The sequence below is a fragment of the Musca domestica genome, unplaced genomic scaffold, assembly GCF_030504385.1.
Source record: "Musca domestica strain aabys unplaced genomic scaffold, Musca_domestica.polishedcontigs.V.1.1 47, whole genome shotgun sequence".
Lineage (NCBI taxonomy): Eukaryota > Metazoa > Arthropoda > Insecta > Diptera > Muscidae > Musca > Musca domestica.
In genome coordinates, this window is record NW_026712338.1 from 4,066,947 (window position 1) to 4,087,424 (window position 20,478).

Below are 20,478 nucleotides of genomic sequence, written 5' to 3' on the forward strand. Positions count from 1 at the left end.
TGAGCGCAGCTCAACATGCCTATATTAAAGGCAAATCTGTTGAATCAGCGCAACACGACGTCGTGGGTTAAATAGAGAGGAACCTGAACAATTCGTGCTTCACCTTGGCAGCCTTTCTCGACATCGAGGGAGCCTTCAATAATGTGACACTCGAGGCAATTCATAGTTCCCTCCCTCTTGTTGATTGAATTGATATTATGCTCAGCAGCAGAATCGTCAACTCGAGCATGAGCTCGTACTCTTCACAAGGAAGCGGAAAATCCCACACTTTTCGCTACCAATACTGGATGGTGTTATGCTAAGCCTTTCTTCGGAAGCCAAATATCTCGGAACCGTCCTAGACCAGAAACTAAGCTGGAAGAGGAGCAGCGAGGAGCGAGCGAAGAGGGGCTTAATTGCACTTTATTCCTGCTAAACTTCCATAGGAAAAAGCTGGGGACTCAAGACTCACATAGTTAATTAGTTGTATGAGTCAGTCGTCAGAACAATTCTCACCTATGGAGGGCTTGTTTGGTGGCACTCCTTAGGGAAAACTACCTTCAGTTAAAGCATTGATAAAGTCCAAAGAGTTGCATAGCTACTAATTACAGGCGCGTTTATGAGTACACACCAATCCTCACTAGACACCCTACTAAACTTAAAACCGTTGTAGAGGAACAAGCTGCTAATTGTGACCTGCGACTCAATGAACTGGGAGAATGGCGGAGTCAGCCTTTGGACACTCCGTCATTTTCAAGTATGAGGTGAACATAGGAAATCAGGCTATAGCTTGCGATTATACATCACCTAAGCACAGCTTTGAACTACTTTATATCCATATACCTAACAGAGACATCTGGACCTGCGACACTCCACCTTTTAACGGTATAGCTGTCTATGCTGATGGGTCAAAGATAGAAAGTGGAACGGGAGCTGGAATCTACTGTGAAAATCTAAGAATCCAAAGATCCTTCAAACTAAACAACGACTGTAGCGTTTTCAGGCAGAAATCTTTGCTGTCAGGAAGGCCATAGAGCTGCTGGCAAATAGAATCAATGAACTGGACGGACCGGTGACTATATATGTCGATAGTCAAGCGGCCCTCAAGGCTCTAAATTCATTTGCAATCAAATCTATGACAGTTCTGGAATGCTCTGCTAAAGCTTAAGTCGTTTGTCAGACTCTGTTGGGTCCCTGGACACTGCAACATATCTGGCAATGAATCGGCCGATGTATTGGCCAGACGTGGATCTGAGTCAGTTAATCTAGAGATTGAGAGTTCAGTGAAGGCACCCTTATGCCACTTCTTCCAAGTGCTGCATAAAAACCATCTTGGGAGGTTTCAACAGAACTGGCTAAATGGAAGGGGATGTAATGTCTCCAAAAAGATTTGGCCGATGAACTCCGAAAGGAGATCAAGGTCACTCATATCCATGACGAAGCTGGACTTAAAGCTTGTGGTGGGCCTAATTACAGGACAGTGCAAATAAAGGCCATGACATCCAAATGGGGTGACGATACTGAATACTGCAGGCTTTGTCAGGACAAGAAGAAAACTGGGACGGCGGAGCACTTACTCTGCCACTGCCCAACTCTTATAGGAGTGAGACAGAGGCTACTGGGTAAGCAAATTCTGCCGGACTTCTCCCCCCTTTCTGACATCAAGCCAGCAGTCATTCTTCAGTTAGCCAGAAGACTAAAATGGCCATTCATTTCCTTTTCTTCTCTTTATTATATTCTCCTATTTTCTTAATTAGGATGAACACAATGGACCAAAAGGTCTCCGAGTGGAGTGGTTGTTTTTCACAACCGCGCATCCTTTAACCTAACCTGATACGTTTTGTAATTCAGTCATACTGAAGAAACTTCAGGCCATGCTTACTCGATTACATCGCCACATGTAAGCCACCAGTTCTAATGCTTTATCTTATAAAATGAAAGTAAAAATCAAAATTGTATGTTTGAATTACAGAAGATTTATGCTCGAACATGGTACGTACTTGTCATCATGGTACAATGAAAAAAAATTTGAAGTATAGAGGTTTAACTGTTTGGCTTATAATGTCAGAATTACTATCAAAAAACCAAACAACTTATAATTGTAAATCACTGGATAATTAAGACAGAATTTTGATTATTGTTTTCTTTTATCATTGAGACCGACATTTTTGGTCCATTTATTCTCCATATTTACGAACTCTATCGTGCTAATGGAAATTCAAAACAATATTTCGTTGAAATTTGATTTCTTATTTAAAAGTGACAAGTATAATTTTAACGACAAACTTTCAAAAAAATAGAACTTTTAAAATAAAAAAGAAACGGAAATTACATTAAATGCGATGCTATCAATAATTTTTTGATTGTGACCCTATTTTCAGAAAAGCAATTGTGCACCTTCTTCAAAGTTTATAGTGGACAACATACCTGTGAATTGGAACTGTCACTTTCAATTTGTTCTGAATAACAGTGTTTGTAATTCAGGTAGTCTAAAAGTCTTCTTGGTAATGGCAATGTTTGAATCAGATCCTTTCTTATTACAGCTTTTAATATAACAAATCTGGAAAAGGCAAATACATTGATTAGTTTCCTTTTATCCTATGTTTATAGCCAAAAACTTGACAATAAGTTGATTTCTTTCATTCATAATTCATGTTATATTTGGTTGTCATTTAAGAAAAGTTAATTTGCAATTCGAATTAATATTTTGATATTCTAATGAGGAAAATCGAAATTGAAACAGAAACATTAAAGCTAAAAATAAAATTTGAACAAATAATAATTTGAGTTGCAAATGGGAAATTTCAAACCACAGATAAATTTCCAATTAATTTAATTCAAATTAACTAGGTTCGTATTATATTATTACATTAGAATAGCCAAATTTAAAATAAAATGAAATTTAAAGAGCTTATGCTAAATAACAGCTCACTATCAACAGTTAAATATTTCTCAAAAAGGTTTGAAATAATATGTAGCTAAGTCATTTACATGTAATAAACAATGTTATATATACCTGCACATATGCTGTAAACTTTGAACGTGTTTAAATCTAGATACTGGATTTGTCAACTGCACTCTCATGGGTCCATGTTCGGGCCTTCGATGTAAAAAGAACAGATATCTGTAAAGAATTCAAACAGTGCACAAACAAATATTTTTATAAAAAATATGTAATATTACCTGCCGCTACGTGAATGTTCTACGGCCTTCTCAATAAATTCTGTGATGGTTTGAGATTTAAATTTAGCATACGATCCAAATGAAAACGTTCCTGACATTCCCACAGAAAAAATATTAAAATTAATGTAAAACGCCATTTATATGATTAACATACCTTGATCTTGCTCGATTCTGACATGACGGACACAGTTGTTCAGTTTGAAACTAAGTGAAAAAATATAATGATCGTCAGAACTATCACGCACAATAAAACTTCCATCAGGTTCGTTAGATAAAACCTTTTCAGCTGCTTCGCTTGATAAAGGGCCCCAATACCATCCATACTAAAAATATAAAAATATATATGATAGACTCCAAAGAACATGTGGGGAAATATTGACATTTTCTATTTAAGCTCAACAGAATTAGTTGAATGAAGTCAATCCCGAATTTTCTTCAACCCTCCCTCCTAAAAACGCACTTTTCTTTGGAACAAAATGAATGAACGTGGATCCTCGGAGGATGCAGTTTGGCAGCACCATTCTGTATAAAGAATTTAAGGTCATCTGTTGTGACAACGAAAAGTTTTAAGACTTCCTTGCCAACACATCAACTAAATCTGTTAGCCAGGTGCGGTAAACCATCAACACTTCAATCATCAACATCGCAAATATTCAGTCGAGGATGTAGGTCTGATTCACAGAACGGTAAGCATTCCAAAATTTAGGTGTACACATAGTAACTGCCTATGAGTTGATCCTTCTTAAACAGTTTTCGCCAACAATACTAGATGAAGTCAGACTATTTTTGGCCATCACGCACGCGGAAAGAGTCCCAATTGCACTTTATTCCGCTATAACTCCAAAGGAGAAAGTTGGGGGCGTAAACCACATTTCAATTAGAACTCTGTAAGCGAGAATAGGATGGAGATATATATATATATATATATATATATATATATATATATATATATATATATATATATATATATATATATATATTTATTTATTTATTTATTTATTTATTTATTTATTTTTTTTTTTTTTAATTGTCCGTCCGATTCTCGCTTATGGAGTTCTAATTTGACGGCGCTCAAAGTTCACCGTTAGTGATTACAGGTGCATTTTGAAGCTCACCTCAGCATTGCATATCCTATTTCACGTAAACCCTTTAGGTCTATTTGTAGAGGACAGATAGCCACCAGTTGTACGGTGCGACTCGAACCCTACACAGGACAAGTCGTAAAACAATCCATCTCTAGTTGAAAGACAGAAAATGGAACGGTAGCCTACATATTAAAAGCTCCTTTAATCCTAACAACAACTGCAGCGTATTCTAGGCAGAAATCTTTGCTATAAAAAAACATAAATTTGTTGGATAAGAGAACCAGTGAACATAACGGCCCGGTACTATATACGTTGATAGTCAAGCAGCCCTGAAAGCACTTAATTCATTTACCTGCAAATCTAATAAAGTTTTGAAGTGCAAAAGTTTAAACAGGCTCGAGACAACCAGAACAAGGCTGTTCATTTCTATGGCGAAACCTGACCTAACACCTTTGGTGGGAATCATGCCACTGTCGAATGCTCTTCTCTTTAATCACTCTGGGAAAGTGGTTGATAGGACTACAATCAAGTTCAATTACGTAACTGTGATGGATCAAAAGCTACCCAGTTGCTAATCATTAACATGATTTAGGTTAGCAACACAGCACGACAACAGCATTACAGCCATATCCATTAATAGAAGACATGAAAAATAGGAACAAGTTCATCAAGGCGCTAACCGGCAGTACTTGGAGCGCGGATAGTACTTGTTGACCTCTTTTTAATCGATAGGGTGGTCTGTGGTTAGGTTGCGGCTCTAGTGTGGTCTGCGAACCCTTTTACAACAACAACGGGAGTTAAAAAAAAATAAATTGCATTACATCGGATACGCAAACAGGCGACATCAATATCTTCCGTATAGCAGGCCGTTTATATAGTTACTAGAAGTATATTATAAAACATAATTCAACGTCTATATTATACTAAATTACAATGTTATGTTACTTCGCATGTTATGTTAGGCGGTAACAGTAGTTTTTGCAACAGCAATCTATTAACGCTTTCACTCAAAGGCGTTACGAATCTCTTTTATTCTAGTTTAAAGTTTCTTCTTGTTTAACGAAGTTTAAGTGAGTTAATGCTTTTACGTACCCATTAAATTAACGATACTTAAGACCATTGTGCTATTCTTTTGGTCTAAATAACTCAATATATATGTACAATATTTTTTGCTTATATTATTTTTTATTTTTTGTTGTTGCAAAATGGTCAGGCTTATCCCTTTATTGTTGTTTTTATAAAAACAACTTTTGTTTATGAGTGGAGAACGATGGTAATGTTTACCAGGGGGTAAAGGCAGGGAATACCTAGGTTTCGGAAAGAGCCACCAATCCTCATCAGTTCCCTTGTTTTTTGTCTGGGATATTCTCCCCAGAAGTTATTTTGAAAATAACTTCTATGACAAAAAAACATTTTTTACCCAAGTGACGAGATCGTAAGCTCAATAGAAGAGGAACCAAAGAATTAAATAAAACTAAATTTCTTTTGGAAAGTCTTCTAAATCTTACAAACGCACTTATAAACATTTTCATCTTTCTCCACTTGTTATGCTTTCGTTCAACCTGAACGAAGTAGCATAACCATGTAAGTTGGTTTTGTCTGTTACAACAAAAACCCCTCCGTCGACCGTGCCTTGTCTATAAATAGAACAGTGTGGCTTGTTTGTTCGGGATACCGTAGTATTTTGTTGTTGCAAAATGGTCAGGCTTATCCCTTTATTGTTGTTTTTAGCCACACTGTTCTATTTATGGACAAGGCACGGTCGACGGAGGGGTTTTTGTTGTAACAGACAAAACCAACTTACATGGTTATGCTACTTCGTTCAGGTTGAACGAAAGCATAACAAGTGGAGAAAGATGAAAATGTTTATAAGTGCGGTTGTAAGATTTAGAAGACTTTCCAAAAGAATTTTAGTTTTATTTAATTCTTTGGTTCCTCTTCTATTGAGCTTACGATCTCGTCACTTGGGTAAAAAAATGTTTTTTGTCATAGAAGTTATTTTTAAAATAACTTCTGGGGAGAATATCCCAGACAAAAAACAAGGGAACTGATGAGGATTGGTGGCTCTTTCCGAAACCTAGGTATTCCCTGCCTTTACCCCCTGGTAAACATTACCATCGTTCTCCACTCATAAACAAAAGTTTTTTTTATAAAAACAACAATAAAGGGATAAGCCTGACCATTTTGCAACAACAAAATACTACGGTATCCCGAACAAACAAGCCACACTGTTCTATTTATAGACAAGGCACGGTCGACGGAGGGGTTTTTGTTGTAACAGACAAAACCAACTTACATGGTTATGCTACTTCGTTCAGGTTGAACGAAAGCATAACAAGTGGAGAAAGATGAAAATGTTTATAAGTGCGGTTGTAAGATTTAGAAGACTTTCCAAAATAATTTTAGTTTTATTTAATTCTTTGGTTCCTCTTCTATTGAGCTTACGATCTCGTCACTTGGGTAAAAAATGTTTTTTGTCATAGAAGTTATTTTTTTAATAAAGGGATAAGCCTGGCCATTTTGCAACAACAAAATACTACGGTATCCCGAACAAACAAGCCACACTGTTCTATTTTTTATTTTTAAAATAATTCCCGGAGAGAATATCCCAGACAAAACAAGGGAACTAATGAGGGTTCCGAAACCTAAGTATTCCCTGCCTACATCCTCAATAAACAAACGTTATTTTTATAAGCAGATAGAAATGGACGGAAAACTTGAGAGGCTTTCCTATGAAGACGAGGGAACTGGTGAACTTTGGGTTGCGAAGGATACATTTTTACACAAAGCAAGCAGTTGTCTGAGCTTGGTGCAGATCCAGCCAAATCTCTCTACGTAAACTTAAATACAGTGTGTTACTATGACGGTTAGGTAGAATTTGAGTGTTCTGTAATTGTGAAGCAATAAACACATTTCGAAATATGAAATTAAGTACAAATTCAGTAAATAAATATTATTGTAAAATGACGTAACAATACAACAAGTGAAATGTAAAATTCTTAATGATGAAAATTAAAAATTATGATTAATAATAAATAGATAAATACGAAATTGTATTTCTAATTGTATTATTGGTAACGCAACGATTTATAGACAGAACAGGGCAAAAATGGTAATGGATAGGCGGCGAACATCGGTGTTAGATATTTTCAATAGCCTGAACTTATTTTTCAGCCGTGTCAGAATCACTATCAAAACAATCAAAAACCAAACAACTTGTTGCATTGATTTTAAATGATCGGTGAATAAATCATGTGTATCTCAAATGTTCGAGTCCATTTAATTTTGAATAAAGAACTACAGATGAAAAGCTTTCTGCAAGATGTGTGCTGCATTTGTTAACATTCGATCAAAAACGCTTAAGAATGAACATTTCTCAAGCTTGTTCGGATCGTTTGGAAAACTATTTTATTAATCAAGGGATAGTATTGCTAGAAAAGCGTTGGACTAAGTGTATTGAAGTTTCAGGAGATTATATTGAAAATAAAAATATTTTTGAAACAACTAACTATTCTCTTCCATTGATAGGCTAAGAAGTTTCCGAACCACCTTCGTATTATCGAGAAAATCGAGTTGTCTTCTTTGTTGATGGATATTGTAGAAAAAACTTTAGATAGTAAGGTAAGACTTAAGCCTGAATTCTACTGGTTTGCAATTGTTGGGAAACCTACGTAACACAAAAGCCAACAATCAATTTTGCTGTCGAAATATGTTATTATGTTGTTTTCATTTTTTTGTTCATATTTTTCTTCATTTTTAAAATGAGTTAAATTCAAAACTTTTATCCAAAATGCTAAATCTTTCAATTCCATGGCAGAAATGATTAATGGTTAAAGATCACCCCGAATTGTACGTTTCTTTCACTCATCGATTTTGAAAATCAATGGCAAACTTGGATCTCGAAGAAGTCTTCGGATACTTTCTACGCATGCTTCTATACAAAGTCTGTAGCAGTAGCAAAGAAGTGTTCTTCTTAATGCGTTACAATAATTCCAATATTCCTCTTTGGTTTTGAAACTTTTTATACGATGTCACTTTAGAAATTAGCTTTCTTATCAACAATCGCTTTTCGTACTCATTTGAAACGATTCTGAACTATGTATTCCATTATTCTGTATGCAAAATTATCTATCTCAGACTACTCCAAAAATCGTGTTATAGGCAATAAATAGGCCAAAACTCCTGTAAATGAGAGGGAGTAAAGAGAACAATTTTGACAGTTGAGTTACATAGAGAGATCATTGTGTCCGATACAAAACTGCTTACAAATTTCAGGCAATAATTTACGTATTTAATTATTTTTCATATTGTTTAATTTAGAATTACATTAAATATAGCTTTTTATTGACCCCTAGCTTGGTCCTTAACTATTCGTTAAAATGTACGCGCTACGGTTTATTGCAACCTTGTGGTAGCGCCTTTTACATTTTAACGAGTAATTAGTTGTCACTTGTTTTGCCGCCTCCTTTAGACATCGAGTAGTAGTTCGCTGTCATTCGGACAGACAACACCCGCAATATCGTTTGCAAAGCACATATCGTTGTTTGTAGAAAGGCATATTGTTGCCAAAGGTAATATCGTTACCACCAACCAAACTGAGAATAAACAGTTTTATTTTATACTAAGAAAAACCCTTGTGTTTTTATTTATCTTTTTGCATATACCCTACGGTCCACTGCTCGACGCATTCGGCGTTTTACTCCCATCGGCGGAGCCCCTCTGAGCTAAACACACATAATAAGAATTTAACATTGTATTATACAATTGAATAACCTATTTTTCACTACAAAAAATGGAATTTTGATTTAATTTTCTAAACTATGCATTGTTCGAAACAGCTGTTTTCTTGATAGATTTTACTAAAGGTTTTTCGATAACTTTTTGCAATATTTGAAGGCAAAAGAGAGAAAAAAATTATTTCAGTAAATTTTACTGAGAAATTTTTACTTGAAAATTTATCGTCCCTAATGCCAATTGCGGAAATGTTAGAAGCCGAAACATCTACTATTTTAAACGCAAATGTAAATAGATTGTGGTTTCAAAATAGACTATCTGTTGGTTACAAACGAATTCAGTTCTTGCCAAATAAAAACTGCACTTTTACACTTCCCTCTTCAATCACTTTACACAGATTTTGACTTACATCTTTGACTTTTTCAATACTGGATGTGAAATGAAAAGATCTAGGTTCCGGTTTCTTCTCTTCCTTTCCATTAGCGATTTCTTCATGTTTGTTACTGTTTTCCTCTCCTGATTCTAATTAAAAAACAAAATCAATGGTGTGCATATTTCATTATGTTTATGTGTATTTCCCTCATTACCTTTCTTAGGTAAGGGCGGGAGAGCTCTTGACTGAAACTTCTTACGCTTGTCTTCATTTGACTTCGTTGCAGTTGATTTTTCATTGCTTGTAGTATGATCGTCATGATCGTTGGAGTCACTTTTTTGGCTACATCTACTATTGTTTTTTCGAAAGCGGAAAATGCTGCAAAATCGCTGCTTCAAATTCAAGGTAAATTGAGATTTCTTTTCGTTGGAAGATATTACGTTAGTCTTGAGAATTGATTGTGTCATTTCTGTAGGGTGTTCCTTTTCAGTGGAGGTGATTATGTTAAAATTATGAGACATATTCTGTTTCTGGTTGTTTTGGTTATTGATTGCAATCATATTGTTATTGTTGTTATTTGTGTGAGTCTCAGAATCAGAAGAGAAGGTTTTTTGTGTTAATACACTGCATTTAGTGTTTGAACCATGTACTTTTTCTATACGACTTTGAGACAATGTAAGGTTGCTGCCACGAGACCCACTCCAAGCGGTGTCATTGGATACTTTGGAATTCGAGCTCGATATAATAAGTGTTTTGGAGTGTGATTGAGGTCCAATGGAAGCAGCTGCGCCGTCCACCTTATTATCTTTGGTTTCCGAGTAGAGTGTATGATAGAATTGTTTCACCTCTTCCAGTGACATATGCAAAGGTTCTCCATTGTTGACACTGGTATCATCGTGTATGCTCGAAGTAGATACAAAAGTAGAATTATACCTTGAAGAAATACTAGTGGAGACATGACTCGGGGCATGATCACTACTTTCGCCATTCTCGGGACAATTCAAAGTAGACTTTTTTTTGCGCTTATTTTTGTGTTTGCGGTTTGCCTTTGTTTGGTGTTGACATTTCATGAAAGTGTGTTTACTACAACTGCTGGATATGATGACATCTTTGCATTCCGATCCATTTGCTTCGGCGGAGCTGTGGGCACTGTGTCTATGAACGTTTTGTGATCTTTCTTTCTCTGAATTAATCATATCTACTGGTAAAGCGTATATGTCAGAGTCAATTGGAACATTATAGAAATCAGATATTTCTCTTGTAAGTAAAGCGTCATGTGACATCGCTTGTGTTATAAATATTGAATCATCCGGTTTGTTAGCAGATGAAACACTCAATGAATTATGTGAACTTGAAAGTCTGCTATTTAATGAATTTCTGGAGTTGGGTCGATTGCTGCACAGACCTGGAAGAAATATTAAAAATGCAATTGGTTTTTTCAATTTTTTAAAACTTGATATGACTGTAATGGTACCTAATAAATCAGTGCTAAAAAAAGCTACTTTATATGTAAAGAGTTCATGTCTATTTCCGATTTTTTACCACATATGCATTGATTATTTAAATATTGTGATTTATTAAAATAAATGTGTTGCTTCTGTTTTCGCTGAGAACCCTCCATATTTGGAGTCATGGTACACTCACCAACAAAACATTTTGAATCTATTTCAAAATGGAAAGTTTTACTAAATGTAAGAAATTTGTTTTCACCATGACAACATATGGTATACTTTTTTCACATAAATTTCCATTGGCAACATTCAAAATTAAAAATGAAAATTTCATTTTTTGAAATGTACGACAAGAGGACCAAAATGTTGGACAAGAAGACCACTTCTGAAAAAACAATTTGACAATAAACTGAGTAGTTGTTGCACAAATGCGATTGACTTAATTGGAATTTAAAATCACAATTTTCATTAAAAACAAAATGCGTCACCCATATTATTTAAAGGATAATCAATAGTAGTCAAGTCGAAATAAGCATTTGAATTTGCAAAATTCACACAATGCCGAATTTTGGTATGGATCTGGAGTTTATCATTACAAACAATGTGGCAAAAGTCCCTATAATAAATACCACGTGTGCAAAAAAGTTATTCGGGCCAAGCCAACTGTTCAGAAAATCATCACCTATACTATTTTCTGCAATTTTAACAGAAAGGTTATTCATATTCTAAAAACAAGGAAAAATGAAACTCTGTACAGGAGTCTTATATTGTCAAATATACTTGTAAATATGCAACAATTGGATTAGTTTATTTTATTTTTTTTTTTTAATTCTTATATTGAAAAAAAGGCAAAACATGAATGGTATGTTGGGGTTATTCCATAAAATTAAATCTAAGATAGTTTATCTCAAAGTTGTACAATCTGTTACCCATTAACGTCAAAATATATATTTATTTTGCAACTGAATTTGAAATCATTTTAAATTATTGTATTTTTTATTTAAAACAATGCACACACATACACAAAATATGAACATGTTTTGGCAGATAGGGAGCATCACAAGAAAAAAGTTGTATTTAGCGGGTAGTTAACTAACGGGTTCTAACTTCCTCAACTGTGCCATGTTACTTTGTTTAATTTGACAAGGACAGTCATGTTCAAATGTCCAATTTAGGACAATAGAATGTGATCTTAATGAGGAGCTCAATGAATCAGTCATGAACTACCATCAGAAGGGAAAAAATGAAATCAAATAAGACCCGACTGTTGAAGTAGACATTCAGAATATGAATCTGATTGAAATATATGGGATTACCAACAATAAATTAATGCCTTCTTAAATGATGTTAACATTGTCAAAACAATAGTTGGAGTATGTCTCAGGTGGCGGGAAAATGTATGCATATTACGTTTAGTGTAATTTTATAGTTTAATTTTAACTCTTGATGGAACAACATTTTATAAAACTTAACGTTTTCGAAAAGATTCCGAAAAAAACTAAAAATTAAGACCTTTGACCCCGAATAAGTGTTTTGCAAACTGGGACTTTTGGCATGATGTTTAACTCCATGGCATTTTCTGTAGGTTTCCATTTCTGACTCTTTTCTTATTTAGCCATGGATTTAACCATGACATGCAAATTTTTAACGTCAATTGGTAATAAAAGGTATAATTGTGTCACTCTATCTTGAATTCAATTTTGTGGGAAACCCCAATATTTCATTCATGTTTTATAGATTTTCACCAATGCACTGTGGGTAAAAAGTATGATGTTTTGGCATAAAGGCTTTTTTTTGGTTTCATATTTTGAAATTTAACTGATTTTCCAAATGTAGATACCCATATTAGAAAAAAAAAAATATTTAATATCAATGCAGGTGACAACCTTTTTTTGCTGACGAGCTTTTGAAGCCAGCTGTTTGAAAGTCACTTTGTTTTGCTACAACTGGCGATTTAACAAAATTAAAAAAAAAATAAAATGTGTAATTATGGAAAACGTTAGTGCAGGTATGTAAAATTAAGACGAGGTGCCCTTTTTCTCATAATTGTCTGTTGTTGTAATACTGTAAAATGTTTTGTTTATGTATAACTTTATATAAAATCTATAAATTGTAGTTGTGTTCCGTGGAGTGTTGTGAATGGCAAAGCATTGCAAAAAGGTATAAATGCAAGGTTATTAAAGAAAGTGTGTTAATTAATGAGTAACTAGCCTTTTTTGTTCTATTTTGTGTCAACACGTGTTTTGCAGATAAACATGTGTTTGCCCATGCAGCGCTTATTGAAATTTGGAGCAGCAACAATCGCTCAGAAGATGCACTTGTGAAATATGTGTTACAGAATATCAATAATATCAGTTTAAATGAAGACCAAATGCGTTTGAAATCAAAACAAGTTAAAGATTTTGTAAATTATATAAAAAAGCATTTGCCAAAGTGCAACCGTAAATTAGAGCGGTTTAAAACTAAACATTCAAAATGGCTTGGGTCAAATCGGCCAGATCGGCTATATAGCAGCTATATGAAATAGTGCCCCAAATCATATGAAAATTGGTAGGTCATCTTGGGAGCATAAAAAATGTATACAAAACAAATTTCAATTCAATAGCTTTAAAATTAGAGTTTATGCCAAAATAAACGTAAAAAAACAGTGCAATGTAGTAATTTTGTGAAAAAATGCAAGACAATGACTTACCAATTTCAAAAAATTTTCGAAATTGTATGGAGTAATGGTTTATTACTCATAATTCGGACATACAAAGTAATTTACTTCTGATCGATTTAGATAGCCTTTTTCAATGGCATTGGTTAAATTGTATGGATTTTAAGTTAAATAAAAATGTAAAAATATGTGCTTCTCCAGATAAAATAATATTAAATGTCATGTTTTATCAACTGTAGAATAATTTGTTGATCTCTTAATAGCCATGTAATAAAATTGATGAACAAAGCAAATGGTTTTAGGTTTTGTAAAACGATGGAAAAAGAATTTTCTACTCAATACATAACAAAACATTTATTTATGTCTCTTGTTCAGAATATGGTTCTGTTGTATGGGATCCTCAAACGCAATATACTCTGATATAGGAAAATCAGTTCAAAAACAATTTGTTTTTTTTTTTTTTTGGTTTACTTCGCGTACACGGTGCTGGGAATACTCAGAGGCCGCTTTTAAAAAATATGTTAATTTTAGAAAAACTTTCAGACATCTCACACTGCAGTGACCAGACAGAATGCCTACCACGAGCCTTAGAACAGACCTACTTATAGAAGGACGTTTGTTCTTCTCCTCGAAATTACCGGCCAGATGGCCTTTGTTACTCTGCAATCGGTTTCCAAGTGCCATCTTCTTCTAGCTTCTTCAATAAGAGATTTTTTGAAGCAGGTATCAGCTGCTAATAATAACTTATTGAAATTTTAAAAGTCTCATCAATCGGTAGATCAATCCCAGTTCTAATGATTCGGCCACTTCATTACTCACTATATTGCCATGTTCTGAAACACAACAAAGCTTAATAAATCTACGTGTTTCAAGGATGAAACTTTCTTGCAGTCCGCATTATACCGCTGTATAAGAAGCCAGACTGTCCAGAGGAGGTTCAGCCTAGACATCTATATGGGGTATAGTAAAGTAGAGAGAGGTGAACGTGTAGTCACTACTTCTTTAAAAAAAATAACGTTGGTTCGCGCAACCGGTGTTTGACATAGAGGAGACCTAGTGGAGAAAATCCCAAACTCAGGCCGACGGCCGGCTACATAAAAAAGTAGAAAACTTTGTTTCGTAGTGCACAATAGGGTCGTGCGGGTTCAAAGACCCATACTTTTGGTATAATATGCTTTCTTTCTTTATTCATTTCATTCTTAATACAAAATTCTCCAAGTCCAATTAATAGTATTATTATACCAAGTACAAAACTTATAAATACTTTTCACACAGCACCATTATGAGTTATAAAAGTCTTCCCAGACAAAACTACAAAGAACAAAAAATATTAAATAAATCATAAATGTATAATAACCAACAACCAGCAATCAAAATTTTTTTAATAAAGCTGAACCTTAAATATTGTTTGGGATTGATACCTGGCTTCAGGAAATGATCAATACTTTCAAGCGAAGGGCATTATTGGAAAGGGAAACAATTCTAAGCTCAATTGGTAGATAGTTCAACAATCGTGCAATACGTACAACAAAGGAATTTTCAAATGTTAAGTTCTGGGTATTAATATCTGAGTTCTCCTTGTTGACCTGGAAAACCTGAACATGTTAGCCAGCAATCTAGGGGCACCACCTCTGATTGTTTTGTAAAAAATTATTCAATATCTTAACAGATACAAATTGCTCAAAAGAAACTCCCAGGAACTCTTCAACATAATTTGAGATGTGATCATGTTTCTTCAAACCACACACAAATCTCGCGAAAGCATTGACGACACGCCTGAATACGATTAGTCGTATCAGAAAACAGCTCAAGCCCATAATTGATTTAAGGCAATAAAATAGCATTTGCCAACTATTTTAAACCCAAAATGGTAAAAATAAATTAGTACCATATAATCTACGAATAATTGCAAAAACTCTCCTCTGAACTGAATCGATATAAGTCTCATCAAACAAAATAACCAACATTCTATGATAGAGCAATATTATAATTATATGCATGATTGCCGAACTTAATGGTAATGGAAATGGAATTTTCAAAACACTGTCCTACATAAACAATGCAATTATTAATAGTGTTTAATTTAGAATTGCATAAAATATAGCTATTTATTGACCCCTGGTTTGGTCCTTAATTAGTCGTTAAAATGTACGCGCTACGGTTTATTGCAACCTTGTGCTAGCGCCTTTGACATTTTAACTGCTAATTATTTGTCACTTGTTTTGCCGCCTCCTTTAGACATCAAGGAGTATTTCGCTGTCATTCGGACAGACAACACCCGCAATATCGTTTGCAGCACATATCGTTGCGCATAGAAAGGCATATTGTTGCCACAGGTAAAATTGTTACCAACCACCAAACTAGCAATAAATAGTTCTATATATTAAGAACAACTATTGTGTTTTATTTCTTTTTATATTACCCCCCTACGGTCCACTGCTCGACGCATTCGGCGTTTTACTCCCATCGGCGGAGCCCCTCTGAGCTAAACATTGGTCAATTCGAGCCAGATTTGGATCATCGCTTGCGTATGGATACTTGGATCCTCCATAAATATACAGTCCATTACTCCTGCATTACAAGGTACGTATAGTGCAGTGTTGTTTTTAAGTGAGCTCGCGTTATTAAATTACCGCGACACCAACAAAACAATCGGTTTTGTTTGGGTACAAAGGTCGTTTTACAACGTCACCTCTTTCCCTTTTGTTTTGTTTCCCGCCAATCGTCGGCTTCTAATTTAGATGCTTGTATTCGGCAGCATCAAAATCAAAACAAAACTCAAAAGTAAAACTGATGCAAAAATCGTTCCCTAATTTTCTTTTTGTTTTGGTTCGTTTCAAAAAACGTTGTTATTTCTTAGTTTGGTGTGCTTTACTACGTAAAGCAAAGACCGCAATATTATTCTTTTTGTTTGGTCTGTCCGCTGTAATATTGCAAATTGTTGTTGTTACATTTATTATTTTCTCTTGTTGTAACAACAGTCACATTTCAAATCGCAAACAACAACACTGTTTAAACCCCCACCGCTGTTTGCTTGCTTTGTCTTCGTTCTCTGATCAGCACTTGTTGTTTGTGCTTCCTTAGATCAGTAAACGAACATAACAAACGAAGGAAGAATATTTGTGTTGATTCTTCTTTCTGTCGTGTCCGTTTAGGTTGAGTAGCTACACTACGTTGGTCGGTCACTTTGGTTTGTTATATTAGTTGGCATTGGGTGTAAAATTAATATTATTATTAAAGTTAGATTAATATAAATACTATAGTGTATTTAATTTTTGTTGTTGTTTGCGATCTTTTAAAAATTAACACACCCTATAGGCGGTCATTTTGACAAGTTAAATAAATAAATATAAAATTGTTATTTTATTTATTTTTCCCCAAATTGGTTCGGTGTTTCTTGCTATAGTTATGGCCTTCGCTCCTCTGCAAAATTTCATAAGAGACTCAGACGCTCTGATAGAATTTGGTGCACAAATCGGTGCAGTAGAAGATGATGGTATAGATATTAGTTTTTTAGAGGAAAGGAAGAGCAAGTAAGAAAAACTATGGCAATCGGTAAATAAATCGTTGCGCCTTTTAGAAAATTCGGAAAATGTAACAAAAGAACATCTGCATTTGGCAGAAAATAAACACAACGCCTCTTTAAACATTTATTCGATGACTATGGCCACAATTAATAGAAAAATTATAAAAACTCGTTGTGTATTAAAAAATTTGATTAAAAACGCGGATAAAAATCAAGAGCAATCGGCTCAATCTCTTTTGGTTCCTGAATCGCAGGAAAATATGACCGCAAATATTTCTTCTGGTTGTGATATCGTTCACAATATGGCATTGCCCACAATTGATATTGAAAATTTTAAAGGAGATTTTTCTTCTTGGCCTTCCTTTCGGGATTTGTTTAGTGCAATTTTTATAAATAACTCTCGGTTGAGTGATGTGCAGCGCCTGTATTACTTGCTGCAAAAGACTACTGGTGATGCAAGGGAAATAGTTTCCCAATTTCCTTTAACAAATCGTGGTTTCGCTTTCGCTTGGAAAACATTAAATGATGAGTATGACAATACTCGTATATTGGTACATCGTCAGTTGTCTTCGTTATTTAGTCTTCCAATTCTAGATAAGGAAACAATCTCTGGTTTGAAAGAGATTAGAGTTGGAATTAATCGTTGTATCTCCTCCATGTCGACTTATAACGTTCCCACGGATCAATGGGATCCGATACTTGTCTTTCTTTGCCTGCAACGCTTACCGGAAGAAACGACACTGCTGTGGGAACAAGGTATCAAAAACAAATCGGCTCTTTCTTCGTGGAAAGATTTAGACACATTTCTTTCAGAGCGGATAAACACGCTTGTGTGTTTGGAAAATTATAGAGAGAAATCCATTCCTTTGCAGGATTCAAATTCGCTTGACACCGCTAGAAAGTCCAAATCTAAATGTTCGTCTCCCCCTTCTATTGGAAAATCGTGTCGTCTTTGTCATAAGAATACCCATCGCCTTCATTTGTGCTCAACATTTAAGGAATTATCTCCCGCAAAAAGGTTTGCATTCGTCAAGCGCCACGAACATTGTATAAATTGTTTGGTAAAGGGACATAAACTAGTAAATTGTACTAGTAAAAATAGTTGTTGGAAATGTGGTCAACGTCATCACACGTTACTACATCGCGAGTCATTAAAACCGAATAGTTCGTTTCCCGTTCTGACTCCAAAAGCTCAGGCAAGCTCGTCAAAATCGTTGTTGTCAGCTGCATCCCCAGTTTTTCGTCCCTTAAAATATACATCCTCCACATCGGTTGGAGTCGAAAATCCTAAATCTAATTTTGTTCATTCGAAATCGCTGTACAAAATGTCCAAAACGAACCTTATTAAGTTTATAAAAATGAATTTATCGGAAGGTAATCAGTCAACAAAACGTAAATTTGTAAGCAATGTTGTAAAGCGACCTTCACATAAAATCGGTCTCGCGACAACTGGCAATGTATATACCGACATTGGCACAGGGTCTCAATTGGAACCCCCCTCGAATATCGTTTCGGGAAACACGTAGCTCGATTGAAGTCCGAATCTGTAACTGCAGGTTCATCTGCGGCTTCAAAATATTACATTTCGTGTAATAATATGCTTGATTGAAGTCCGAATCTGTTACTGCCGATTCATCTGCGGCTTCATATTATCGTTGTAGGGGAGATGGATCCGGAATCTGTTACTGCAGATTCATTTGCGTTTCCATTCCCTACATTTTGTTCGAATAAAAAGCTCACGCTGCACTATACAACCTGTACCTACTACTGGAACTAATATAGATTAAGTTAATTGTGTTGAAACATGCTTTGATGTTTCAAGGGGGTCGGCATGTTTAATTTAGAATTGCATAAAATATAGCTATTTATTGACCCCTGGTTTGGTCCTTAATTAGTCGTTAAAATGTACGCGCTACGGTTTATTGCAACCTTGTGCTAGCGCCTTTGACATTTTAACTGCAAATTATTTGTCACTTGTTTTGCCGCCTCCTTTAGACATCAAGGAGTATTTCGCTGTCATTCGGACAGACAACACCCGCAATATCGTTTGCAGCACATATCGTTGTGCATAGAAAGGCATATTGTTGCCACAGGTAAAATTGTTACCAACCACCAAACTAGCAATAAATAGTTCTATATATTAAGAAAAACTATTGTGTTTTATTTCATTTTATATTACCCCCCTACGGTCCACTGCTCGACGCATTCGGCGTTTTACTCCCATCGGCGGAGCCCCTCTGAGCTAAACAAATAGAATTAATATTAGAATTAGCAATAGGATTAATATTAGATTTAGAATAAAAGCGAGAAACACATCGTCCCCACATATCGAACTCATACATCAGTTTTCTGAGTAATATTTGATGAGAAATAGAATCAAAGGCTCTTGTTAAATCCAACGAAACAATTATAATATCCTTATTAAGACTCGAGTTATTTTTCACCAAGTCAGTAAAGTAAAGAAACAATCTAGTAGTATTATGATTCCTACGGAACGCAAATTGACAATTATATATTTTGCTTGCAACATGAGAGCAAGTATTTGGTCCTTCATAATATGCTCACACACCTTAGCCATCACCAGGAGAATTGATATAGGCCTGTAATCATCAGGGTCATTTACAACATTCCCCTTTGGTATTAGAAGGACACGAGCTTGCTTCCACAAACAAGGAAAAACTGATGACATCAAAACAGAATTATCCAAATCCAAAACAATATCACACACATATGTAAAAATTAATTCCAAAAATCCACAGGTGCTCCAACAACTCCGACAGATTTAGACTTTATTCTATTGAGAACAATATTACTTTATTCTATACGAACACAATTGCAAATCAATATTAGGTATATGTGAGTTCCTATATTAAAAAGAATAGTTCAGATCATTAACATCAATGTCAAGAATCAGATCGTCCCCTTCCATACATCCTTACGCAAAAAAAGGCCATATAGCCGTTGAACCCTTAGAGTCATATTTTCTACGCTCACGACGAAGTACTGATTTTCCAATTATCATACTTTTATTATCAATGTAAGCCTTAAAAGCAGAATCACGAAGTGATGGAACAAGTGTAATGTGATTTGAAATAATCCAATTATAATCAGATCACATTTTTTATGCACCAAAGGAAGAGGAACCAATCAACCTCGAAATAATATTTGATATTTGAGAACATTTAACGTCAACATCAACAACATTCAGTATATCAATATCAAATTCTGATAGATAAGAAAAAAACAGGCCAGTCAACACAACAAGAAATCTCCCTACTCAACAACATCAAATAATGTATTAATACCAATATTTTAAGAGGCAAAAATAAGTGAATAGTAATAATGATGTGTAACATTATAGTGAGTAGGTTTGGATACCCATAATGGCCCTTTTGCGACTTTTTTGGGTTTTATAAAACATTCGTATCCAAAATATCCAGGTAAGACCCAAGCATTTTATGAAGCAAGTGTATTTTTTCTTTTTTTGG

At 34.9% G+C, this 20,478-nt stretch overlaps 1 protein-coding gene across 3 annotated transcripts in view; it reads right to left on the reverse strand.

Moving 5' to 3' along the window:
• LOC101887342 (putative uncharacterized protein DDB_G0282133) overlaps positions 1-20,478 on the reverse strand; it is a 69,411-nt gene that overhangs the window by 28,733 nt on the left and 20,200 nt on the right. For 2 of the 3 annotated variants that reach the window (XM_005184889.4, XM_005184890.4), the window contains exons 4-9: positions 9,569-10,759; positions 9,391-9,503; positions 3,317-3,485; positions 3,163-3,253; positions 2,996-3,103; positions 2,407-2,539 (exon numbers count right to left, since the gene is read on the reverse strand). In XM_005184889.4, coding sequence (XP_005184946.2) covers positions 2,407-2,539; positions 2,996-3,103; positions 3,163-3,253; positions 3,317-3,485; positions 9,391-9,503; positions 9,569-10,759 — 1,805 coding nt within the window. The remainder of the gene's footprint in view (positions 1-2,406; positions 2,540-2,995; positions 3,104-3,162; positions 3,254-3,316; positions 3,486-9,390; positions 9,504-9,568; positions 10,760-20,478) is intronic. The other variant, XM_020037238.2, reaches the window with a different exon arrangement.